At 40.1% G+C, this 27107-nt stretch overlaps 1 protein-coding gene across 1 annotated transcript in view; it reads left to right on the top strand.

Moving 5' to 3' along the window:
• Positions 1 to 1455: 1455 nt before the first annotated feature.
• The window catches only part of SPEF2 (sperm flagellar 2), a 129990-nt gene continuing 104338 nt past the window's right edge, over positions 1456 to 27107 (top strand). The window contains 1 exon segment of the mRNA XM_010008757.1: positions 1456 to 1549. Coding sequence (XP_010007059.1) covers positions 1456 to 1549 — 94 coding nt within the window.

Raw genomic sequence — 27107 nt, 5'->3', positions numbered from 1 at the left:
TAGAGGAACCAACAAGAAAAGGTGCTTTGCTGGACCTTATTCTCACCAACAGAGCTAGAGTCAGGCTGGTTGGTGATGTAAGATTTAATGGGAGACTAGGCTGCAGCGACCATGACAGGGTTGATTTCAGGGTCAGTAGGGCAGCGAGGAAGCAGCAAAGCAAGCTCACTATCCTTGACGTCAAGAGAGCAGATTTTGGTCTCTTCAAGGATCTGCTTGGTATGGTACTGTGGGACAAAGCCCTGGAGAGAAAGGGAGCTCAAGAAAGCTGGTCCATATTCAAGGATCACCTCCTCCATGCATAGAAGCAATGTGTCCCAACAAAGAAGAAGGCAGGTGGGAGTGCCAGGAGGTCTGTATGTTTGAGCAAGGAGCTTCTGAACAGTTTAATGTAGAAACAAGGTTTACAGAGAGTGGAAGCAGGGACAGGTATCCTGGGGGGAGGAACAGACAAGCTGACAGAGAAGCAAGGGATCAGGTAAGGAAAGCCAAAGCACAGATAGAATGGGACCTGGCCAGGGATGTTAAGTGCAACAAGAAAAGTTTCTACAGCTATGTCAGCAGTAAGAGGAACACAAGGGAAACTGTGGGCCCATTTCAGAAGGAAGCTGTAGACCTGGTCATGCAGGACATAGAGAAGGCCGAGGTACTCAATGGTGACTTTGCCTCAGTCTTCACTGGCAAAGGCTCTGGGCACACCATCCAAGTCAGAGAAGGTGAAGTCATGGACTGGGAAAAGGAAACATAAGAAGTGAATAACGAAAGACCCAGGGAACTACAGACCAGTCAAATCTCACCTCTGTGCCTGGCAAGATCATGGAGCAGATCCTCCTGAAGTCTCTGCTAAGGCACGTGGAAAACAAAGGGGTGACTGGTGACAAGCAACACAGCTTCACCAAGGGCAAATCCTGTCTGACTAATTTGGTGGCCTTCTACAATGGGGTCACAGCTTTGGTGAACAAAGGAAGAGCAACTAATGTCATCTACCTGTGCAAAGCTTTTGACACTGTCCCACACGACATCAAAACAGGATCAGTATGGATCTAATGGATGGACCACTCCTGGATAAGAAACTGGCTGGATGGTTGCACTTAAAGAGTGGTGATCAATGGCTTGATCTCCAGATGGAGACCAGTGATGAGTGATGTTCCCCAATGGTCAGTACTGGGAATGGTGCTGTTTAACATCTCTGTTGGTGACATGGACTGTGGAACTGAATGCACCCTCAACAAGTTTGCTGATGACACGAAAGTGTGTGGTGAGGTCAACATGCTGGAGGGAAAGGAAGCCATCCACAGGGACCCTGACAGGCTTGAGAGGTGGGCCCATGCAAATTGCATGAAATTCAACAAGTCCAAGTGCAAGGTTCTGCGGTTGGGTTGGGGCAATTCCAAGCACAAATACAGGCTGGGTGGAGAATGGATCAAAAACAGCCTGGAGGAGAGACTTGGGGTGATGGCTGGTGAGAAGGTCAACATCAGCTGGAAACCTGTGCTTGCCACCCAGAAAGCCAACTATGTCCTGGGCTGCATCACAATCAGCGTGGCCAGTAGGGTCAGGGAGGTGATTCTCTCCTCTGCTCTGCTACTGTGAGACTGTACCAGGAGTACTGTGTCCAGTTCTGGAGCTCCCAACACAAGAACAACATGGAACTCCTGGGGAAAGTCGAGAGGAGAGCCACAGAGGTGATCAGAGGGCCAGAGCAGCTCTGCTATGAGGACAGGCTGAGAGATTTGGGGTTATTCAGCCTGGAGAAGAGAAGGCTCTGGGGAGACCTTATAGTGACCTTCCAGTACCAGAGGAGGTCCTGCAAGAAAACTGGGGAGGAACTTTTTACAAGGGCTTGTAATGAGAGGACAAGGCATAATGGATAAATGCTGGAAGAGGGGAGATTTAGGTTAGACATTAGGAGAAAATTCTTTATTGTGAGGGTGATGAGACACTGGAACAGGTTGTCCAGGGAGGTTTTGGATGCCTCAAAGTTTTCAAGGCCAGGTGGGATGGGGCTCTGAGCAGCCTGACCTAGTGGGAGGTGTCCCTGCCCATGCAGGGGGTTTGGAATTACATTACATCTTTAAGGCCCTTTCCAACCCAAACAATTCTCTGATTCTATGGTTCTACGAATTTTTATCTGATAGGTAATTTTATGAATAGGAATTTTACTCCAATAGGTATTCATCCTTCACTAAATCCCAGCTGGTATTAATTATAATATTGCTTAATATTCACTTTGTCAATGTACAAATCTTCTAAAGTAAGTACTGACAAACCTCAAAGCTCAATCAGGATTCAGGAAAGATTGTGATACGGTGCTTAACTACCAAGATAATAATAAGATGATACCAAAACTCTTCCCAATGTATTTTCTCACATAGTAAAAAGCATTGTGGATAGGCAAAATCATTCACACCCACTGAAATGTAAAAGAATATACACAAAAAAGTTTAGGTGCTATATTTTTTTTCTAATTGTGCTAGTAATAGTAGTCAATTTGATTCCTGTTGAATGTAGCAAATGGAATATGTGAATTTTTTCTTTCCTCAGAACCAGGTTTTATGGTAGAATTCAATAAAGATGGATAGCAACAACATTCAAAAAGTGCACATTAGTGTGATTTAAAACCACACCACATATTACTGAGATGCTAACAATGTCATGTTCAATTTTACAGTCTGAAACTACGACATGTTAGCTACAATGTCTACAGCCATGCCTGTAAATCTAAGAACATGTGCACCTAGGAATATTCCTGGGCATTGGAGTCTGATTCTCTATACTGTTAAATTTTTTGAATGGTCCCTGACACAAATTTGGTCCAAATAATCTATTAGTCTCCCAAAAATTGCAGATCTGGATACAAATCTGGAGCTTGCACAGGGGACTAGTCTAGTTGGTTGTCTGCATGCAAGTACAGTGTTTTGGAGGGAAAGACATTTTAAAAGTATGGACACAGATTATTTCATGTCAGTTGGCCTCCAAGCTAATATTTCTGGGCACATTTATTTTACTAAAAAAGATGCAGCCATAACAACTGCCTAGCAGAAAGAGATGCAGAAACTTTTTAGTATGCATAGGAAGGGAATTGATACTGTACTTAAAGTACATAAAATAAATGCTAAATAAGTATTTTACTTTTGCAAGTATATGTTATGACTAGTAAGCTATGTTGTTTATAAAACATCAAATATGCTAATAAAGTATGACAATCTATAAGACATGCTACTTTACTGCCTGTTAGTTTACATATTTCAGCAATGTAACCTTCCCTGCTGTCCAAATGTTTATTTGGTAAAATTGAGTTAAATAATTAAGAAGGCAGCAGATAAAACAGTGAGTTTTAAGAGTGGCACTGTTAAGTTTTAGTTTGTTTTTCCTGTATGCTCAAGCAAATTCTCTTTAATTCTAAAGCTGCAGAGATGGGGGTGGAAAGGAAGCGACTGTTCTTTGAGCCTAATATTCATCACTGCAATTTGCCATGTTTTCTGCATGCTAAAGGAATGGGATTAGGGGGATACCCTCAGAGTATAAAGTACTCTAATAGGATTGAACTAATAATCTGATTACAGAATAAGCTGTGCACTGCTCAAGACACACAGTGAATACAGTATGCATGCAAACATGCATGCATAGCATCATCAGAAAAACTGTGTCACAGTACTTCTGAAATAATTTATTGACAGCCTAATCTGTTACTACTATATTCTTACTACCACCAAAAAATTCTTTGGATCTGACAAACATGCCACACTGTCCACTGGAAAAAGAAAAACAAGATCCTGATTAATTCCATCTAATTTTAGTCATGTAACAGAGACACATACATTTTAAGCATACACTTTTCAACAGTGAAGTGAGCAAAATATTACAAGGAACCGAGGCACCTTCAGCTTCCTATAAATTATTCCAAGCAACAAAACAATGTTCTAGAAAAGACTCAATATTTATTTGTATTTACTTAAGGAAAATGCAACAAATTTATCTAAGAAGAAAAACTGACTTTCCTGAATAGCCTACTTATTAAATATGCACCCTATGCAATGAAATAAAATAACAACAGGACAGCCTGTGGCAAACGCTACATGTTCAGCATAGGCAGAAGTGTTGGTTCACCTGTTAACAGCTGCAGTGTTACTATATCTAGTATCTGGACTTCTTCACCTACATTACTGTGCCTCTAAGAGTTGAATTTATGGTATTATATAAAGGGTCAAATATTTGGGAGTGGATTTTATTTTGGCTCTTTATGATCTATTGAGAAATTCAGTTCTTATTTTCTTCCAGCTTAAATGTATGGTAAAATCACAGGCAATCTAAGATGACACTTGGAATGATGATATCACATGAGACAAGACAACAAAAGCCAAGGAATTTAAAGAAAATTTTTTTGCCTTTTGACATTAGGAGAACTGGTAATTTTTTAAGAATTTCAATCCACTGTGTTAGCTGACATATGCTACATAACATGTCATTTAACACATATTAACTAATTAAGTTAAACACCAGGGAGCTTTGGCTTCAATAAGATTACTTAAAAGGTTAAAGTCTTTCTCAGTGCAGTCGTAACTTTCAATAAAGCCAGCTTTGTTTGGATAAAAAGCCTCTCACAATTCAAACTCTTACAGAATATAAATAGTTGTGGAGACTGATTACAGTTTTATTGAAGTAACTTATTTCAGCTGGAAAACATGGAAATAGAAAAATTACTTTAAAATTACTAATGCAGAATCTCTTCCAGATTTTATGTAAGAAATCACAACCATTCTAGCTTGTTGAAATAGAAAAGCATGTAGAAAGATTATAAATCCAACATCTTGAGATAGATGCAATCCAAACACCAAACAAAGAAATAAAAAGGTTTTATTTTGGCCATTCATTGTACTTTGTTAATTTGTAGTCTATTTTTATACTTTTATTTTGGTGTTAAATTGTTCATAAACTTCTGTATCTTTATATAGTCAAAACTAGAATAGCCATGAACATTAAATGTACAGCACTGTCAAAAAAGAAAACAAACAAACAAAAATGAATTGTATATGGGAACTAGAGGAAGGTAGGTGGCAGTTTCTACCTTAGTGAATGACTGTGACGAAGGGACAATTAATCATAGATATTTTAGTCCCAAGCAAAAGCTGATTTTGCCACCTGGCCTCTTGTAGGTCAAGCAGCTGGCTGTCAGTAAAAGGAACCTAGACTGAACTCAAAATGTAACAAGATAATGAACAGCTGCTTCAGTAATTTATGACTTCTCAAACAAATTCGGAGGAGATATAGAGAACAGTGTAATAGCTCAAAAAAAGTACAGCAGCTGCTGAATTAAGTGAAAACATGACTAGCAAGGAAATGGGAAAATTAAAGAAAGTGACCAGAACAGCCAACCTGTGAACACTCAGAAGGAAGAAAAGCTGAGCCTACTTCTGAGTTATGCAATTTCCCTCCACAATCATGGGATATTTAGATCAGATGTAAGAACATGGATTAGAAATTACTGGTGAGTTTCACCATAGTAGTAGTAGTAGTAGTAGTAGTAGTAGTAGTAGCAGTCATAATCACCATAATCATCATCATCATCACCATCATCATCATCATCATCACCACCATAGAATGCCAGGTTGGCAGGGACCTCTTGCCCAATCTTTCTTGGTTGGAACACAGGTTAAGTGAGATGGCCCAGCACCTTGTCAAGCTGTCTTAAAAGTGTTCAGTATTGGGAAACACACCACTTCCCTGGGGAGATTATTCCAATGACCAGCCAATCTTACAGCAAAAATTTTCTTCTGATGTCTAATTGGGATCTGACCAGGAGTAACCTGTGCCCATTACCCTTTCTCTTTTCCATGTGACTCCTTGCCAGAAGGGACAAGGTCTCCTAAGCCCTCTTTTCTCCAGGCTAGACAAACTCAGTTCTTTCAGGGTTTCCTCATATGGCAGGTCCTCCAATCCTTTTGTGGCCCTTCTCTGGACTCTCTGCAGTCTGTCTGCATCTGTTCAGAATACAGGGGACCAGAACTGAACCCAGTATTCCATGTGTGACCTAATAAGTGCTGAGTAGAGTGGGATGCTGACTTCTCTATCGTTGCTAGTGATTTCCTTTGGCGATGCAGCCCAGCATTCTGTTGGCTTGCCTTCATGCTGCAGCACACTGTTCACTCACATTGAGCTTGTTGTCCACCAGGACCTCCAGATCCCTTTCCACAGGGCTGCTCTCCAGCCAGGTAGATCCTGGTCTGTGCCATACTCCTGGGTTATGTTTTTCCAGGTGACAAACCTTACATGTCTTCCCACTGAACTTCACAGGGCTCTTGTTAGCACATTTCCTCCAGCCTGTCCAACTCTTCCTGGTTGGGCAGCTTTCCCTTCTAGAGTGTCTGCTTCCCCACTCAGCTTGATATTATCTACAAACTACACCAGGATGCACTTGAGCATCCAGATAGTTCATGAAGATATTAAATATGTTGGACCCAATGTTGATCCCTGGGGGACCCCACAAGTGATGGGTTGTCAGTTTGAAAAAGAACTGTTTACCACCACTCTCTGAGTGTGGCCAGTCAGCCAGCTCTCCACTTATTGCACATTCCACTTGTCTAGGCTGTAACACATCAGTTCCTCTCAGAGGAGGCTATGGGGACCATTATATATGCAACCAGTAAACCTTCTCCTTTATGTTATGGATGATCCTTTGATCACTGACTGCTAAATTAGCCAGTCCTCAGAGTGACAGTTTGGACAATGGATTTGACATCCATGGGTGGGTTCAAAGGTTGAGTGAACTAAAACAAGCTTTTTGAATTGGAAGACTGAGGCCTTCCAACTCTCACTTATCTCAACCCCCCTATTTAATGGAGTGTATAAACCAATTCTGTATGGCTAATATGCTAGCTCCTTCAAAAATAACTCACTTTGCCTAAGAAAGAATGATCCAGAAACACCAATTTACATGAACTCTTACTGCAGAACTTTAGGTACATAACAGTTTTCATTCACATTTGATTCTTAGAATTACATGAAATGCTCTTTAAAAAAAAAAAATCAGTAAATTCAGTTATGACAACTACTAGCATGCAACATTTTTCAGACATAATTAGCTATTAGCAGTTATTTATAGCCTTTCAAGAGCATTTATATGCAATCACCTTCTCATCAATATTCACACGAGCTTAGATTTTAATGCTAAGCAATCATGAAATTATTTAATTAAAATTAAATGTTGAAGTCTTGAGTTTTGCTTTAACTCCAAGTTGCTTCTGAGCTCCTTAACTTTCCATCTGTTTAGGTTCTTACTTCTCTGAGCATCACTTTGCTGGTAGGAGTATGTGTACTCTCTGTGTGCCAGCTGATGCACTGAAGACTTTCCAAGTTTACTTCTTTTCTTCTCCTGCTGCTATCTACCCTCCCTTGCAACTTCTCTTATGTGAGTCTACTGGGCATTGCAAGCAGTATAAACAGGTTCAAATCACAGGAATTGCCACCAAGCATAGCTGCTATATGCAAGGTCAGCAGCTCTAGCAGGTACGCTATTCCAGCACTTTCATTTTTCTGCCATGCAAGACAGAAAGATGCAGACAGGCCAGTGTTTTATGTAAAGCCTGTTTTGCAGAGAATGGGCTTTTGCAGGGAAAACCTTCTGGCAGAGGCCCTTGGGCTAATGTGTATAAATTTCATTTTGTCTTGCAATATTTTTTCTGTAGCAGCATTCTCCTGCAGACAGCTAAGAAGCAGACTGGACATGTTTTCAAAAACCTCTGTAAAAACAGGAACTTTTCTTGAGTTTTTTTCAAATTCTGATCAGGCAGGCTCAAATCACTGGTACAGCTTGTAAGAATATAACAATATGTTCCTGTCAGACCATGAGTCTGAAGTATGAGACCATCAAAACTATAGGTATAGAAAAAAAACCCTAAAAGCAAAAAAACAGGTTCCAGGATGGACAAATCCCAGTGCCAGAAAAGGCTAGGAGGATGTGATATTCAGCTCTCTACTTCCACCAACCTCATTTTAGCTGTTGGATGTACTGTAGCCCTGCAATCCAAGATGAGAGAAATAGACTAGAAAATCTCTTCTCTGCATTCATAACTACAGTGTGCACAACAAACACGTGAGAGCAGAAAGGCTTCTCAGCAGGATTTTTTTTACTCCTCTTTAATACTCTTGCATGTATTCTGATTCTGCAGAGGAATTAACAGTATATCCATGTGTCTCTTTTGGTGCTTCATTTATCTATGTTGTTTAATTCTAAAATCACAGTTTACAGCTCACTCAGGGCTCAGCTGGAAGGTATTCCATAGGATGCTTCCATGGAGGACAAAGGAGCTGAGAGTTTTTCCAAGTACACCCTCCCAGAAATACCAAACCTGTTCAAACCCTTTAAAGGCAAGGGAAGTAGGTAAAGCAAGAGACCCCTTAGGCTTAACTGCAAGCTTCTGGATCTTCTCAGAACCAAAAGAGAAGTGTATTAGAGATGGAAGAGTGGAGTAACACCCTATGAGAATTACAAGGACAGTAGCAGGGCATGCAGAGATGCAGTTAGAAAAGCAGAAGTTCAGCTTGAGTTGAAGTCAGCTGATGTAAAAAAAAGCGTCCTTCAGATACGTAAACAATGAGATGTGAATTAGTCAGCAACAACAGTGAGATGTCAGAGGTTCTCAACATTTTCTTCACCTCTGTCTTTACCAGTGCTGTTGGGATCCAGGCCATGGGATCACAAATCCAGGTTGATACAAACACTGAACCTTTTTAGAGTGGGAAGGAAAATCATTACAGGAGATTGTGCCATACAAATAAATGGCCCCAGATGCCACCCATCCAATGGTCGTAAGGGAATTGGCTGATGTTGCTGCGAGGCTGCACTTCATAATCTTCAAGAAGTAATGGAGATCAGGGGAAGTCACAACCACCCTTACTTAAGTCCCTGAGAAAGTCATGGAACAAATCCTCCTTGGGACTGTCGTAAGTCAAAGGAAGCACATGATTGGGGAAAACCAGCATGCCTTCATCAGGGGCAAATAATGCTTGAAAACCCCAATCACCTTCTAAAACAAAGTAACCTGCTTTGTTGATGCAAGGCATACATTGTCTACCTGGATTTCTCCAAGGTTTTCAGTACCATCCCCTACAGCTGCCTTTTAGAGGAACTGACATGTTACAGCCTAGACAAGTGGACTGTGCAGTAAGTGGGGAGTTGGCTGACATGCCACACTCAGAGAGTGGTGATAAAGAGTTCTTTTTCAAACTGACAACCTGTCACACATGTGGTCCCCCAGGGATCAATACTGGGCCAAAAGCTGTTTATTATTTCATAAGTGATCTGAATCATAGAATGACAGAATTATAGAATGATAGAGGTTGGAAAAGAACTCTAAGATCATCAAGTCCAAGCACCAACCCAGCACCACCATGAAAACTAAACCATGTCCTGAAATGGCACATCTATATGTTTTCTGAACACCTCCAGGGATGGTGACTCCACCACTTCTCTGGGCACCCTGTCCCAATGCTTGACAACTCTTTCAGTAATCAATTTTTTCATAATATCCAATCTAAACCTCCCCTGCTACAACCTGAAGCCATTTCCTCTCATCCTATCACCAGTCACTTGGGAAAGAGACCAACAACTGCCTCACTACAAACACCTTTCAAGTAGCTGTAGAGAGTGATAAGGTCTCCCTTCAGCCTCCTCTTCTTCAGACTAAAAAATCCCAGTTCCCTCACCTGCTCTTCGTAAGACTTGTTCTCCAGCCTATTCACCAGCTTCGTTGCCCTTCTCTGGACACATTCCAGCACCTCAATGTTCTTCTTGTAGTGAGGCACCCAAAATTGTACAAAGAACTTGAGATGCAGCCTCATCAGTGCCAAGTACAGGCTCATGATCCGTGCCCTAGTCCTGCTGACTACAGTATTTCTGATGTAGACCAGGATGCTGTTAGCTTTTTTGGCCACCTGGACACATGCTGGCTCATATTCAGCCACTGTCAACCGACACCCCCTGATCCTTTTCCTCTGGGCAGCTTTCCAGCCACTCCACTCTTCCCAAGCTTACAGGGGGCTTGATTGGATTTGTTGTGATCCCAGTGCAGGACCTGGCACTAGGCAAAACAAAATAACCTTTTACCTTAATCATCATCTAGATAGGCTTATAGTATTTTGTTGAGCAGATAATTTGGTCATAGGTATTTATTTCCAAATTATTTGGTTCCTTCAAGAAAAAGCAGAAAACCTGAAATTACAAAACCTGTTAGAGAGGACGAGAACCTGATGGAAATATTTTTCCTGTGGTTATGATAACTCACAATGCATTTTGTTTCAGAGAGGTTATGATTGTAAAATTGTTTCCATTGTTTTTTTGGAGGATTTTTGTATTTACATATTGAACTATGTTCTCTGTCAACAAAGAAAAAAGTATTTCTCATCACAACCATGCTAAAATTAATAGTCCATTCTCACGCACTGTCCAGTTGACAAAGAAAATTACTTCCTCAATGGCATCCTGAAATGTGCAGGTATTCTTTCTTATAAAAGTCCATTTAGGTCTGTGCAAAGGCTTTTGTTTGAGCAAACTTTTTTAGTGCATCTGACTTGATGAAGGTTGTACATTAGTGCTTTTGAATTCCACTGTGCTAGCAAAATAATATTATACAGTTAGGTAACAGTGGCTGCACATAATTAAATATTTCTACAAAATTATCTTGAGATATCAAAAAGAATATATATATCTTTTATTTATGGTACTATTGCTGGGCCCTATTGATGGTCATAGACATGGCACAAAAGTAGTGTGGTTTTTACAGCAACAGATTTTTAGATTACCTGAGGTTTTGGTCTGAAAAGAAAAAAGAGCATTGTTCTTTTCGCTGTAGCCTGTTACACTGTAATTTCTGCATTTAGTAAAGGTCTTGTTCTGTGGCTCAAACAGAAAATCTGCACTGCGCTGCAGTGATGCTAGTGAGTTAGGGCTGGATCCAATTGACTCCACTTCTTATAAATCCAGAAACTGTATACTTATGTCAGTTCTTTATGCATCATTTAAGTACAGAATCATAAAATGAGAGGCTGGAAGGAAAGTCAAGAATCATCCGGTCCAACCTTTCCTGGAAGGAACACAGTTTAAGTGAGATGGTCCAACATCTTGCCACGCTGAGTCTTAAGTGTCCAGTGTCGGGGAACCCACCGCTTCCCTGAGGAGATTATTCTAGTGACTGACCATTCTCATGGTTAAAATTTTCTTCTGATGTCCAGTTGGTCTTTCCCCGAGAGTAACTTGCATCCATTACCCCCACAACATCCTTCTCTCGAAGTTGGATAGATATGGATTTGATAAGTGGACTGTTCAGTGGATAAGGCATTGGCTGGATGGTCACATTCAGAGGGCAATGATGAATGGCTGAATGTCCAGATGTGAAACGGTGACAAGTTGTGTCCCTCAGGAGTCTGTACTAGGACCAGTGCTGTTTCATACCTTCATAAATGATACTGACAGTGGCATTGAGAGCACCCTCAGCAAGTTTGCCAGTGACGTCAACTGGGTGGTGTGGTCAATAGGCCTGAGGGATGAGATGCCGCCCAGAGGGACTTGGACAAGCTGGAGAATTGGGCCCAGGTGAACATCATGAGGGTCAACAAGGTCAAATGCAGGGTCTGCACCTGAGTCAGGGCAACCAGAGGTATCAATACAGGCTGTGGCAAGGCATGCTAGAGAGCAGCCCTGTGGAAGAAGACCTGGGGGAACCAGTGGATCAAAAGCTGGACGTGAGCCACCAATGTGCAATTGCAGCCCAGAAGACCAACAGCATCCTGGGTTGCATCAGAAGTAGTGTTGCCAGCAGGTCAAGAAAGGTGATTCTGCCCTGGTGAGACCTCACCTGGAGTACTGTGTACACCTCTGGAGCTCCAACACAAGAAGGACATGGACCTGTTAGAGCGTGTCCAGAGGAGGGCAACAAAAATTATCAGCACCTCTCTTATGAAGACAGGCTGAGGGTGCTGGGGTTGTTCAGCCTGAAGGAGACTCCGGGGGAACCTTATAGTGATCTTCCAATTCCTTAAAGGAGCCTATAAGAAGGCAGAGGAAGATCTGTTCACAAGGGCATGTAGCGATGGGACAAAGTGGTAATGGTTTCAAGCTAGAGAAAGGTAGATTTAGGTTGGACATTAGGAAAAAGTTATTTAATATGAGGATGATGGATCACTGGAACAGGTTGCCTAGAGAGGTGGTGGAGGCCCTATCCCTGCAGACATTCAAGGTCAGGTTTGATGGGCCTCTGAGCAACCTGTTCTAGCGTGAGATGTCCCTGCTTATTGTAGGGACATTGGATTAAATGATCTTTAAAGATCTCTTCCAACCCAAGACATTCTATGATTCTATTAATGTCTTTTCCATGTTACTCGCTTGCAAAAAGGGAGTCTCCATCTTATTTACATACTGGAACACGACAAGAGGGTCTCTTCTAAGCCTTCTCTTCTCCAGGCTGAACAAAACAAATTCCCTCATATGTCAGGTTTCCTAGTCCTCTAATCATCCTTGTGGCCCTTGTCTGGACTCTCTCCAGCCTGTCTGCATTTGTTCAGTATGCAGGGGACCAGAACTGAACCCAGTATTCCATGTGTGACCTAACAAGTGCTGAGTAGAATAGGATGCTGGCTTCTCTATCTTTGCTTTGTCAAGGCAGCCCAGACTTCGCTATCGTTGCTAGTGATTTCCTTTGGCGATGCAGCCCAGCATTCTGTTGGCTTTCTTTCATGCTGCAGCACACTGTTCACTCACATTGAGCTTGTTGTCCACAAGGACCTCCAGGTCCCTTTCCACAGGGCTGCTCTCCAGCCAGGTAAATCCTAGTCTGTGCTGTACTCCCGGGTTATGTTTTTCCAGGTGCCAGACCTCACACTTGTCCCCTTTGAACTTCATTGGGTTCTTGTTAGCACACTCCTCCAGCCTGTCCAGGTCATCTGGAGAGTGGTTCTCCCTTCTAGAGTGTCTGCTTCCCCACTCAACTTGGTGTCATCTGCAAAATTCATCAAGGTGTGGCTGATCCTAACATCCATGTGCATGCTGTCTACCTGGGCTTTAGTAAAATCTTTGACACTGTCTCTCACAGAATTCCTCCAGAAAACTTGATGGCATATGGTTTAGATAGGTGTACTCCTCACTGGGTAAACAACTGGCTGGACAGCCAAACCCGAAGAGCTGTGGTGAATGGAGTTAAATCCAGTTGGCAGCCGGAAGGTGTTCCTCAGGACTCAGTTTTGGGGCCAATTCTTTATCAGTGATCTGGATGAGGGAATTGGACACACCCTCAGTAAGTTCACAGAGGACACCAAACTGGGTGGGAGTGTTGATCTGCTTGAGGGTAAGTAGGGTCTGCAGAGGGACCTGGACAAGCTTGATCAATAGGCCCAGGCCAATTATACGAGGTTCAATAAGGCCAAGTGCCAGGTCCTGCATTTCGGTCACAACAGGCAACACTACAGGCTTGGGGAAGAGTGGCTGGAAAGCTGCCCAGAGGAAAAGGACCTGGGGTTGCTGATGAACAGCCAGCTTAACATCAGCCAGCATGTGCCCATGTGGCCAAGAAGACCAACAGCATCCTAGCCTGCATCAGAAATAGCATAGTCAGCAGGACTAGGGTAGTGATTGTGCCCCTGTGCTGGGCACTGGTGAGGCTGGACCTGTACTGTGTTTTAGTTCTGGGCCCCTCACTATAAGAAGGACATTGAGGTGCTGGAGCAGGTCCAGTGGAGAGCCACCAAGCTGGCGAAGGGTCTAGAGAACAAGTCATATGAGGAGCAGCTGAGGGAGCTAGAGATGTTTAGTTTGAAGATGAGGAGGCTGAGGGGAGACCTCACTGCCTTCTACAACTACCTGAAAGGAGGGTGTAGGGAGGTGAGTGTTGGCCTCTTTTCCCTAGTGGATAATGACAAGACCAGAGGAAATGTCCAGAAGTTGCAGTAGGGGAGGTTTAGATTGGATATTAGGAGGAATTTCTTTACTAAAAGAGTGGTCATGCACTGGGACAGGCTGTCCAGGGAGGTGGAGCAGTCATCATCCTCGGAGGTATTCAAGAAATGTATAGGTGTGGAACTTCAGGGCATGCTCTAGTGGCTGAGATTGTAGGGCTTTTTTTTTTATGGGTGTTATTTGGTGGAGTGTGTGTGGTTGTGTTTGTTTGGAGTTTTGTTGTGTGAAGTTGTTTGGGTTGTTTTTGTTGTTTGTTTCTTTTGTTATGATAGCTGGTCTTGGTGATCTCAGAGGCCCTTTCCAACTATGACTATTCTGAGATTCTGTGATTCTGTGACTTGTCTGTTTCTTAAGAAAGAACACTTCAAGAATGACAAATCAGGATTCATGTCACTTAACCAGAGGCGTATAGCTGAGCTTGTAGCTGAGCCATATATGGTCCTTATCTGGTCAATGAAGACAAAAAGGCCTTACAGAATGTGACTCATCTTACCTGTTTTAGATAAAGGATAAGGCAAACTTCTGTGAGAAGTGCCTGTTTCTTCACTGACTATGAACAAGAAGTCTGCACAGGCTGGTTGTATGTATCTACATTTAGAAGAATTTCAGTCGCAGTAAGAAGTGGGAAGGAATTGAGAGACAAACAGCAGAATGTGCTAGCAGACTCTACTAATTATGTGTCCTGAAGTGCTTTAGAAATGAAATTTTGGCTTTTTTCATTATGGTAATGGCATACAGATTTTTTTAATATGTACAATTACGTAAATTCTGGTATTGACAAAAGCAAGGGCTATTGCCTTGTAATTGGACATCTATTTATAATGAAAATTCATGTAATCTGATTTTTTTCTATTTCTGTCATGACACACTGCCTTGTATTAATATTTTGATTTGTTATGAACCAAAAATCCTCCTCTGAATGTCCTTACCTTTCCACTTAGTAAAGAAAACAAAGCAAAGCAATTTCCACATGGCTGTAATCAAGCCAGTGTTATATAAAAGGAAACTTTCTGCATGAATGAAATGGAAAAGGAGAGTTTCACGCATTCACGCACCAGGCTAAAATCTAAGTTGTCTTTCCCAGATACTCTGAGCTTAAAATAACAGTGACTGTGTGGTTCATCATTACTTCAGGTCTAAAATACTGCTACTCATGCAAGACTGAACATGAACATTTTCTTTGAGTTTCTGTGCAGACCTTTTATTATTTAACATTGGAAATCCTATTCTTTCACAGCCTTCTTGGCTTCTTCAAAGTGCAGAACAGTGAATCAACACACCCAGAAAAAAAAATTAGAAACAGGTGTGATCTATTACATTATTACATTTCTTAGGGGACCTACAAAAAAAATAATATTAATTTGTCCCTGCTTTTCATGATGAAAATTGTGGCCTTCTCCCACAAAATATACATAAATCCATAAACATTTCATATTAGTATCTATGTAGTTTTCCACTCAAACTTTAGAATTGTGATCTGCTTCCCTTTATTTTTTTGTATTTGGTTTTCTTTACAATCTTATAGCAATCAAATATGAGATAATTTTGTCTTAGACATACTTAGAGTACAGTAATATACAGTTTATATTGTACTGGTGGAAGTGAAGGGCAAGTAAAGAAGTTAAGACTAAAAGAAAGCTTTTATCTGAGTTGTTTTACAGATTACTGAACAATAAAGTACAACTAAAACAAGGTATGGTAACTCAGAAGAATAGTATTAAATATATGAAAACACACAAACACAAAAAATTAAGGAGTAAAATTGGGGAAGCAGAATGACACATTTTAAACTGGCTTAATGACACTGTATACATAGAAAAACATGTTGGGAGAAAAACAGTAAATGAAAGGTTTATTGAGTTCAATATAAAAAACACAAGAAAAACTCTTGTTTACTCCAACAAAGGAGTAGTGTTAAATGCTAAAATACCTGAATCAAATTAGATAAACAAGTTCACTGCATTAATAAGGAAAACAGAATCAGTGTGGATTGGGATTTCTCACTTAAATAGAAAAGCACAGAATTTTTAAGACTATAATGCTGATGAGGGATTAGGATGATGTCAGTGACTGACCTTGAGTCAGCCCTCCACAAGGTACAGGACATGATTCAAAATTATATTACTAAGGAGCTAATCTTTAAATGTGCTCACTACATTCTTTGTTCATGGGAAAAGTAAGCAAAAAAAATAATATTCCACCAATCTAGAGTTGAATTTTTTTAAATAAAGTTATTTTTAAATGAATGGTCTTTTAAAAAAAAATAAAAAAATAATTTTTAGATCTTATCTGTTTGTAAGTGCCATGAAGATTTTCTGTGACACCATGAGAGGGTTTCAGAAAAAAACAGGAGCTCTCCTTATAGAGGATATACTGGGAAATCCGCTTCAAATATATGTGACAGCAGAAAAACAGCGAAATGAACTGTTACAAATGGACAAAACTAAATTAAAAGTACTCACATGTTTTGAAGAAACACACCTCTAAAGTAACGAGATTATTAGCGTAGATGTGCAACATATCTTAATTTCATGTTTTTCAAAGCAGATTGGTACTGTACATGCCTGGGTTCATCCCCTTTTGACATGAATGTAAGCTAAGTACTAGTTCTGTTTCCCACTCATTTACAGTCTGAGAACACTGCAAATTAATTCAGTTCACTGTGGGAAATGCAACAGAAAAGAACAGACACAGCACAAAAGGAAAGTTGAATATCAAATGCCAACAAAATGAGTAATTCTATTACACTAATTATTGTTCTAGTATCTTAGAAAAATAAAAATTCATACAAAAAAAAAAAAAAGAAACAAGCAGAATCAATAGCATCTTGAGATTTAGTCATGCTACTCTCTCTCAGCTATTGCTTTTACTGCAGATCTAGATTGAATTAATTGACTCGATGATCTTAAAGGTCTCTTCCAACTTAAATGATTCTGTGATTCTAATATAGTGCCTCTTAAATAACTATTAAATTCCATTTAATAGCATTTCTATTCTACCAAAGAATTAAAGTTCTTGAAAAACAGTTTTTAGGAAAATAAATATTTGAACTGCAGAAGCAAGGTAAGCATTGCTTGTGTCTAGTACAGAGCTGAATACGCAAGTACATAGTTTTCTTCTCAAGTTTTGCTGAAGCTTGTATATAACTGTATTTTAGAAGATTTAAAGGATAGGTAAGGTGAAAATTCATAGAAGTTCAAGGGGAACATTTAACCTACAGTTAATAAATGCGTCCCGCTAAACAATGTGGGATTGATCTATAAAACAGACACAATACCACAAGCTAAGGAATTCAGTGTTGCTTTAGAAGGGAGCTGCAGCCCAGGAAATCCACAATCCCAAACACTCAAACCACCAGATTAATGCAACCACTGGATGAAAGAGCATCTGTTTGCCTGTGATTCTGGTTGTCCAGACACCACATTACTTTGTTGAATACTCTACTTTGACCAGAAGTTTGTAACCTACACTCCTGAAATTCTAAAAAAAAAGTTTGTGTGTGTCAGAGAATAACACATTACACCTTATTATCTTAAGCAAAGCAGAATATACTGGGAGAAACCAATGACTAAGTAAGATAACAGCAAGAACCTCTAGTCCCACCTCCACAAGCTCCAGAGTATAAGATATGCAGGCTGTCTGTGGCTTGTAGCTGAGCTCTGTCATACAATCAGGACAGACTTCATTTCTACTGGGAGAATCATATTAGTAAATACAATTTCCTTGGTAACTACAAACCCAGTGGATACTGAAATTAAAACAAACAAACACAAAACCCCCTACTTGTTCATATACTGGAGACGTAACGGAATGCATCTACTAAGAAAGAAACCCACTAAGAAAGAACCCCCTCCTCACAGTATCCAAAGTTGCTCAAAAGCTTAAGCAAAAACAAGTCATAAGAATCAGAATGGAAGAGAATATGATCAGTGTTCACATGAACTAAGATAATCAAAGACATATCTGTACTAGTAATACCTATTTCAGGTCTAAGAATCACACATCAAAAAGGAAGGAAACAGGCAGAATCCAAAAACAACAGAAGGAAGTTCAGACAGGAATGTTAAGTACAATAGTAAAAAAATGAAAGGCATAGAAAAAAAACATTGTACAAACAGTAAAAAAAAAATAAATCCTTCTCTCTGTAATTTCAAAAGGAGATTTCTACGTGGACTTATTAAACAATAAATGATAAAATGAAGATAAGCTTGGTGGTTATTAGTCACAAACTGATATCATATAGGTCTCTTACCACTGTTACCTAAATAGTTATGCATCAAACAATATCCAGAAAGCCTCTTCCTTCCCTTTTTGATATATCCAAGGTCCTCACCATACTCATGACAAACACAATCATATCCTCTGTCTGAAACAGTATCCTGAATTTTATCCTATTTCTCCATGTTTGTTCAGGCAGTATACATGAAACACAAAGTATTCATAAGACACTGTCAGCTACTTGTATCATTGTCAATCTGTGGGCCTCTATCTTTCCTTTTCATTCTATCATACTTCCTTACTGTTCTCCTTTCCCTGGCAGCATTAAGTAATACTTTTACATGTCCTTAATTTTCTCCATCCAACTCAAAAGAGCTGGATGTCTTCACATATGATTCAAGACTCACAAACAGTGACTGGGAAAACCTGTTATGAAACATTTTCTTTATTAAGCTCATTATTCTTAAATGAAACTAATTCTTGCCTTTTTCTCTGCAGAATGCATTATCAACCTCAATCATAGGTTGAGTATCAGAAAAATGAACAACAGCTTTCATCCAGTACTGCCATTTCTATGTTCTGGTGTCTGAAAGGATTTAAACACGTCCTGAGGAAACACAACAGTTTTGTGCTAGCAACCATGTGCCTCAGTATTAATCCTAAGCAACAGGCTCTGAAATAATCATCTTCTTGGATGTGGGCCTGTTAATACCCTTAAAAAACAGAACTGGTAATCCAAATGATCCTCTTCTTTTCCCCAGCCAACCTAAATGTCTGTTAACAGGACAAACATTGTTACTTACAAAAGAATGTTGTATCTATCAGAGGAAGCATCGCTAGTATTTACTTGGCTTTTATCAAGACTGCAGACTGGAAATGGAGACACCAAAGAATGTTAGTAAATCGGCTGAACCCATTTTCTCAGTTTTTCTATTAATATTTTTCTGAATTTGTTTCTCTCAGTTCTAAAACACTAAACTGAAACACTGGTGCTTTAAATAAAAGTAGTAATGGAAAACATTCAAGTTTTGCATTGTTTCAGTAAACAATCTAGAAAACTGCACAACACTTACCAAGAGATCAGAAAAACTCAACAGGCATTGAGGCTTTCCTAAAGACTCCTTCTAAGTAAATTGTGCATTTCTGGCAATAATTATACAGCTTCTCTGAGTTGTTAAGTCAACCTACCTTGATTCTGAAATGAAAGCCCTTCCTTATATATGGGCAGAAGACAGCTGTGAGAACCAAGCCAATGTACAATGTGTTATGAGCAGTGCACCAAATTCAAAATATTACAATGCAGTGCAAAAATAATCCAATACAAACACATAACCTCATAAAAACAATGGGATTAATGCACCATAATCTAAGGGGACATAATTCACTTACTCAAGATTTGAGAAGAATTTATGACTAAGTTAATTTGACTTGCACATCTTTTTTGTTTATTTATTTATTTATTTATTGGTTAAAATCACAGTTCTCTTTTCAGCCCTTTGAAAATAGTAGCTTAAACAATAGAGGTTTTCCACAGCCTCAGTTTTTTTCTGGGGTTTTGTTGTCAATGTTAAATTGTGAACATTTTGATTTGTTAGAACTGTTCTTCCCTTTTAAGACACTATAAATAGCTACATAAGAAGAGAGATGAGTAAAAATTAGACATAAATAGAATATTATGTCTAATTCTGGTTTCCTCCATATTCGTATTACAGAATTAACCTGATTTCACAGTAATGTTTCCAATGGCTACTCCAGAATTAATGTTTCAATTAGATCAAATAAACTAAATCTCCTTGGTATAAGGCATTTAGAATAAATAGAGCAAAATTACATCAGTGATTTAAAATGGAATGAGAAAATTGTAGCATTTCGCCTAGAAGAAAAGAGATCTACTACACAAGCTGGAACACCTGGACATGTGGTTTTGGGACATGCACAGATGGCCTGCTGTAAATCTACAGCATCAGAAATATCCTGGACTCATTGTGCACACACAGATCAGTTGCACAGCACACACACAGAAGGGGTGACATGACCTGGATGCTTCTAAATCTGTGAGCAGGGAAAGGCTGATCTGCCCCTTTGTCCACAAATAACCCAACTGGAGAGACTGCTGCTGCTTCCCTTATTCAGGATGCCAGAGAGTGGTAGGGCCATAGAAATCTCAGAGTAGTTTACTGGCACACTGTTAAATCAGTTAGTTGGTTTAAAGAAGGAAGTTGGATTCTGCTTCTTGCTCCCTAAATTAGTGATAACTGGTTAAGGTCATTAGTATCAGTGGGTTTTGGATTAAACGTTAAATTTAAATTCATATCAAACTCCTTATAGAATCCAGTCTATTTATCAAAAGCTTGGATTTTAGTGATTGAAAGAGAAGTAGAATGACCAGAAAGCTACAGATAGAAGATGGACCAAGACAGAATAAAGACAGATCTAGTGGTACAGAATTAGCAAAAATGCAAGGAAGAGAAAAAGGTTGAGATTCAGACAATCAGTACTGAAAAGTATTCAGCTCATTACCTAGCCTTCAAAATAACTATTACACACATAAGTAATAAACAGAAGAATAAGAAGATAAAATCACATGTGGTACTGAAAGGACTAAATATGTCAGTAGTACAAAACCATCTGAAAATTGAAAATTTGAAAAATAATAAGAAAAAAAGGGAATCAGAAACTTATGGGGAGGCACAACACATTTCCTAATAATTTTATTTTGAAAATTAGTATTATCTCTCTCTAAGCATATCTGGATCATAGCAGACTTTTCCCCAAGGACTAAAGTCACAGCTTTTTAAGTTAACTGATTCATATATTCCAACAATTTTGATGTTGTTATGTTCTTAAGTATTTAAGCATTAAATCATTGAATATGCTCTCATCTCTAACTTTTCTATTGCGTATTTTACATTATTTAGAAGACTGACATAATATTCAGCTCATGGAAATGGCCAAGTATTCCCTGCCCTCTTTGCTTCATTTCTTCCCCTGATGTTCTGCTAGAAAATCTTGTCAGGTTGGTAAATCTCAGAAAATAAGAAATGAAATCAGATAAATTTCACATTTTTTTAATAATGGCCTTAAATATGCTGCCAAATGTCTGGACTCCCCTTAGGAGGGAATATCTTGTACAAGGAATTTTTCTGTAACTTAGATGAAATGGTAAAAACAGTAATTCTGGGAAAAAAAGTTCAGGTGTTTTAAACAGATATAAAAAAGAAAGAAAGGCAGAAGTGAAAAAAGGAGTGGGTTGCCAGAAAAGAATTATCAAATTCTGACAAAAGCCATTAGCATTAGCAGTTTTAGATTAACTTTGGCAGGAAAAAAGCCCAAACACAAAGCAAGAAAATAAATCACAGGATAGTGCTAGAAGCAAAATCACTATGACAATCGGATGTGTTTCATTTCACAGTTTGCTTCAGTTCCTCCTTTCTCTTTACAAGACACGGGACAGTATCACTCTTGAAAAAAAAGGTTCATCTGGCATTATTTGCAAATAAACCAATACTGATTTTAATATTTTTTAATGGGTGTGTAACACCTCAAGAGATACCAAAACATGAAAAATTCAATGGTTCATACGTGCAGATTAACAACTAAAACAAAGGCTAATTAAGAAAGACATTTAATCACCTTTGATATTACGTGGCAGCATAAAAAAGCACAAAAAACCTCAAAATATTTTGCCAAAGCATGTACAATTTGCTCATTCATTCATTCTAATTTATTAAAAAGCTACAATTAAAGTATAATATTCTATTTTGGTTTAAAACCAAAAAGGAAAATATTTTATGGTTTAAGCAGAAAACAAGTAACTTCTGACAGAAATTTAAAAAACTTTTTCAACTTCCTTCCCAGCCAGTAAAAAGCAATCCAGCATTTTTCTCTTGCTCTTACTTATCTCAGTTCCATTTGGATTTTGATTCTTTTAGATACAAAAATCTGGGGTGAAATAACACATGGATGTTACAGTGTGAGCTTACTTCAGCAACATGTGCCTTAATTCTCTTTACTGAAGAACACTGCTTGAAACTATTGACAACTATTCAGCATCTCAGTGTTCTGTAAACTTTGTTTCTTATAATTGGGAAATCAACATATTTTTATAGTGGCATAGCTGTGTGTGAATTCTAGCCTGATTATAAAGCTATAATAAAGATCAAAAAGAGTTCATCATACTTCAGTTAGCTCTTCCTCATTTCATATCTTACAGAAAAACATGTTACATTACTTCATTTTCTATTATCTAATTTTATTTTATATAAACATTTTACTTACACAAATGGAGTCTTTTAGTCCTTCTAACTGGGAAATGCATTCACTTGTTACAATAATCCAGCTCTGACATTTAAATTAGGTATATTGCATATATGTTTTTGCCTGTGCATATCTTCCTCACTCCTGAGGGACACCTGCACAGTGAAGAACAGACAGATCTTGTTGATCCCTGATAAGGTCACCAAGGCTTAGCTATAATATAGCCTTGCTTAATCCTCATTGGTTTTGCCTACTGAGCACAAGGCTGTTTCCTTGACAACACAGCTGCAGTTGCCACAGCATCCAGAGCCACATGTGATGTCCAGGTTTAGGGTATGGCCCATTTGAAAATTTATTATTCAATGCTATTTTCTACAAGTCAGTATAGACTATACATAAAATAAGTGAAAATCTTACATATCTTCTATTTCATCTGTTAATATTAAGCCTCTTGCTATTTCTTACTTACTTACTTTCTTACAAAGCCATCCCTATATGGGATGGACACTTCTGAAACTCAGGAGTCATGACAATTCTTGGCAAGCACATGGTCTAAGAGTATTCTTTATTTGAAGCGTGTAATTTACATTTGATATGCAAGTAAGGATTCATTATCAGCTTGTGACATAAGAAGATAGAATAGGAAATGTATAGAAAATGCAGTAATAATCTGGAAAGTTGAAATATGACTAATAACATCACAAACTTTTTGAAAAGTTTTTTCTAAAGGTGTCTGGCATAAATTATACCCAGTAAACTAGTTCTGAAGTGGAGAATCATTCAAGACCATGCAAAGCCTACCATACTTTTAAGCTTCACCTCGCATCTTTACAAAGGTAGTAAACTGCCTATCCTCTTGATGCTAACCAGAGACTTGTAATCTCACAGTATCACTATAATGACTTAGTATTAAAATGCTTAATTGTTTTTCTTGGCTGAAATAGTTAATGAATTAGGAAAATTTACCCAGAGAATCACAGAATCTTTGGGGTTGGAAGGGACCTTGAAAGATCACCCAGGCCAACCCCCCTGCCAGAGCAGGGTCACCTAGAGCACATCACACAGGAACGTGTCCAGGTGGGTTTTGAATGTCTCCAGCAAAGGAGACTCCACAACCTCTCTAGGCAGCCTGTCCCAGGGCTCTGTCACTCTCACAGTAAAGAAGCTTTTTCTGGTGTTTACGTGGAGCCTCCTGTGTTCCAGTTTGCACCCATTGTCCCTTGTCATATCACTGGTTATCACTGAAAAAAGCCTGGCTCCATCTTCCTGACACTTGCCCTTAACATATTTGTAAACATTGATGAGGTTGCCCTTCAGTCTCCTCCAAGCTCAAGAGACCCAGCTCCCTCAGCCTTTTCTCATAAGGGAGATGTTCCAGTCCCTTCATCACCTTTGTGGCTCTGCCCTGGACTCTTTCAAGCAGTTCCCTGTCCTTCTTGGACTGAGGGACCCAGAACTGGACACAATATTCCAGATGTGGCCTCACCAAGGCAAAATAGAGGGGGAGGAGAACCTCCCTTGACCTATTAACCTCACCCTTTCCAATGCACCCCAGGATGCCATTGGCCTTCTTGGCCACAGGGGCACATTGCTGGCTCATGGTCATCCTCCTGTCCACCGGGACCCCCAAGTCCCTTTCTCCTACACTGCTCTCCAGCAGGTCAGCCCCCAGGCTGTACTGGGACATGGGGTTGCTCTTTCCCAAATGCAAGACTCTACACTTACCCTTGTTGAATTTTATCAACTTTCTCCCCACCCAACACTCCAGCCTGTCCAGGTCTCACTGAATGGCAGCACAGCCTTCTGGTGTGTCAGCAACTCCTCCCAGTTTAGTGCCATCAGCAAACCTGCTGAGGACACACTCTGTTCCCTCACCTAGGTTGTTGATTAAAATATTGAACAGTCCTGGTCCCAGTACGGACCCCTGAGGGACTCCAGTAGTTACAGACCTCCAACTAGATTCTGTCCCATTGACCACTCTGCCTTCTTCCTTTCAACCAGTTTATGATCCACCTCACTATCTGATCATCAAGACTACACTTCCTCAGTTTATCTATGAGAATGCTGCAGGGGACAGTGTCAAATGCTTTACTGAAATCAAGATAAACCACCCTATCATCATCTATCCACCTAGTTACTTCCTCATAGAAGGCCTAACATGTATGGTCAAACATGAGTTCCCCTTGGTAAAACCATGTTGACTGCTCTTAGAGCTAGTGCCAAGAACAAGTTGTTCCATCACTTTTCCAGGGATGCAGGTGAGGCTGACTGGTCTATAGTTATCAGAGTCTTCCTTCTTGCCCTTCTTGTAGACTGGAGTGACATTTGCTATCCTCCAGTCCCCAGGCACCTCTCCTGTTGCCCACAACTTACCAAAGATGATGGAGAGTGGCCTAGCAATGACCTCTGCCAGTTCCCTCAGCACCCTTGGATGCATTCCATCTGGACACATTGATTTATGGATGTCCAGATTGCTTAACTGACCCCTAAACCAATCCTCATCTACCAAAGCAAACTCCTCCTTCGTCCTGACTTCTTCTGGGGCTTTAGAGACCTGGGGCTCCTGGGGAGAGTCTGCAGCAGTACAGACAGAGGCAAAGAAGGTGTCACTACTTCTGCCTTCTTTTTATCCTCTGTCACCAGGGCACCCACCTCATTCAGCAGTGGGCCTATACTGCCCCTAGTGTTAGTTCTATTTGCAATGTATTTGAAGAAGCCCTTTCTATTATCCCTGACCTGACTTGCAAGGTTCAGTTCCAAGGAGGCCTTAGCTTTCCTAACTGCCTCCCTACATCCTCTGACAACAGTCCTATATTCCTCCCAAGTGGCCAGCCCCTCCTTCCTTGATCCATAGATTCTCTTTTTCCACTTGAGGTTTCCCAGCAGTTCCTTGTTTAACCATGCAGGTCTCCTGGCTCCCTTACTTGATTTCCTACCCATTGGGACTCTCTGATCCTGGGCTTGCAAGAAGCGGTCCTTGGATGTTGACCAACTATCTTGAGCCCCTTTACCATCTAGTACCCTGTCCCATGGTACTTCTCTTAGCAATTGCTTGAAGAGGCCAAAGTTGGCCCTGTGGAAGTCCAAGGTTCTGGTCCTGCTAGGTGTTCTGTTCCTCCCACATAGGATCCTGCACTCCACCATCTCGTGATCACTGCAGCCAAGGCTGCCATTGACCATCACTGCTCCAACCAGACCCTCTTTATTGGTGAACACAAGATTCAGCAGCTCTCCTCTCCTAGTTGGTTTGTACACCATTTGTATCAAGAAGTCATCATCGATGCACTGGAGGAACCTCCTAGACTGTGAAAGGCTGGCTGTGTAGGCCTTCCAGCAAATATCGGGGTAGTTAAAATCCCCCATGAGGACCAAGGCGTCTAGTTGCAAGTCTGCTTTCAGCTGCCTGTAGGAAGCCTCCATCAACTCCCTCATCCTGATCAGGAGGTTTGTAATAGACCCCCACATCTGTATCACCCATACAAGCCTGCCCCTTAATTTGTACCCACAGACTTTCCACTTGCTCCTCATCGGCCCTAGGACAGAGCTCAATATATTCTAGTTGCTCTCTCACATAAAGAGCAACTCCACCACCTTGCTTCGCTGACCTGTCTTTCCTGAAAAGGACACAGCCATCCATGACCACATTCCAGGTATGAGAGCTGTCCCACCATGTCTCTGTCACTGCCACCAGACCATAACCCTTAGAGCACACACAGACTTCTAACTCCTCCTGTTTATTCCCCATGCTGTCTCCATTGGTGTGCAGGCATTTCAGGGAGTTCTCTTCTGGTTTTTTATTACCATTAAACTAGAGAGTGGTTATCTAATTTATAAATGCTCACAGGGTGTTTATTGGTTCCATGACACAGTAAGCTTGCCTAACTGGTGCTTTTAATGAATTCCAAATACTCCTGGAGCTCTTACCCATGACTGTAATTCATATGCATTCAAGCATTTCCTGGAAATTTCAGGGATGAGTTGAAACCACTAGGTGTGTATGTATGTACTGCTGAATACCATCTTGATTATCCCACAGGAAGTGGATGCTGGGCAATACACAAGTATTTAAAAAGCAGAAGTATAATTAGGTCCTCTGGTTAGAAGTTGAAGGAAGATAAAGTCATGACAGAAACAGGGTACAGCATTTCATCATTACTGACAATTATGCCTTGAAAGAACTGTTGGAGGGCTGTGTGGACTATTCCATTAATTTTTTATTATTTTCTATGTTGCACATTCTACCTTACAAAACAAAAAAATCATGGAAATTCTACAGTCCTGTACTATACAAAAAAGCTGAATATATGATCATAGCATTATAATACAGAACTCATCCCTGGGGAAATGCTCAAAATAAATTAATATCAGTAATCTGTTACATTGGCAATTTGAAAAAATGCATACATCCAATTTCATGGAAATAGAGCTGACTAGCCTGAGGTATACATACAAGGCTCCAGTGCTCAGCTAATTAGGTGTAATTTGTCTCCATGAAGTGCAAGAATACCTAAATCTGTTTCCCACTGAGTTCTGAGCTTAGCAAACCATACAAAACTTGGTGCTCAGGTTAGTGCTGTACTTAGAAACTGACTGTGCCCAGAGAACCCCTCTCTGGCACTCAGATTAACTATCCTAAAACAAAAAACAAGTCCGTATTATTGAACTCTATTATCTTTCAAACGGGTTC

This window comes from Chaetura pelagica, unplaced genomic scaffold, assembly GCF_000747805.2.
Source record: "Chaetura pelagica isolate M959 unplaced genomic scaffold, ChaPel_1.0 scaffold31, whole genome shotgun sequence".
NCBI lineage: Eukaryota > Metazoa > Chordata > Aves > Apodiformes > Apodidae > Chaetura > Chaetura pelagica.
The sequence above is the reverse complement of the archived record's forward strand: the minus strand, read 5'-3'. Positions and strand labels throughout refer to the sequence as shown.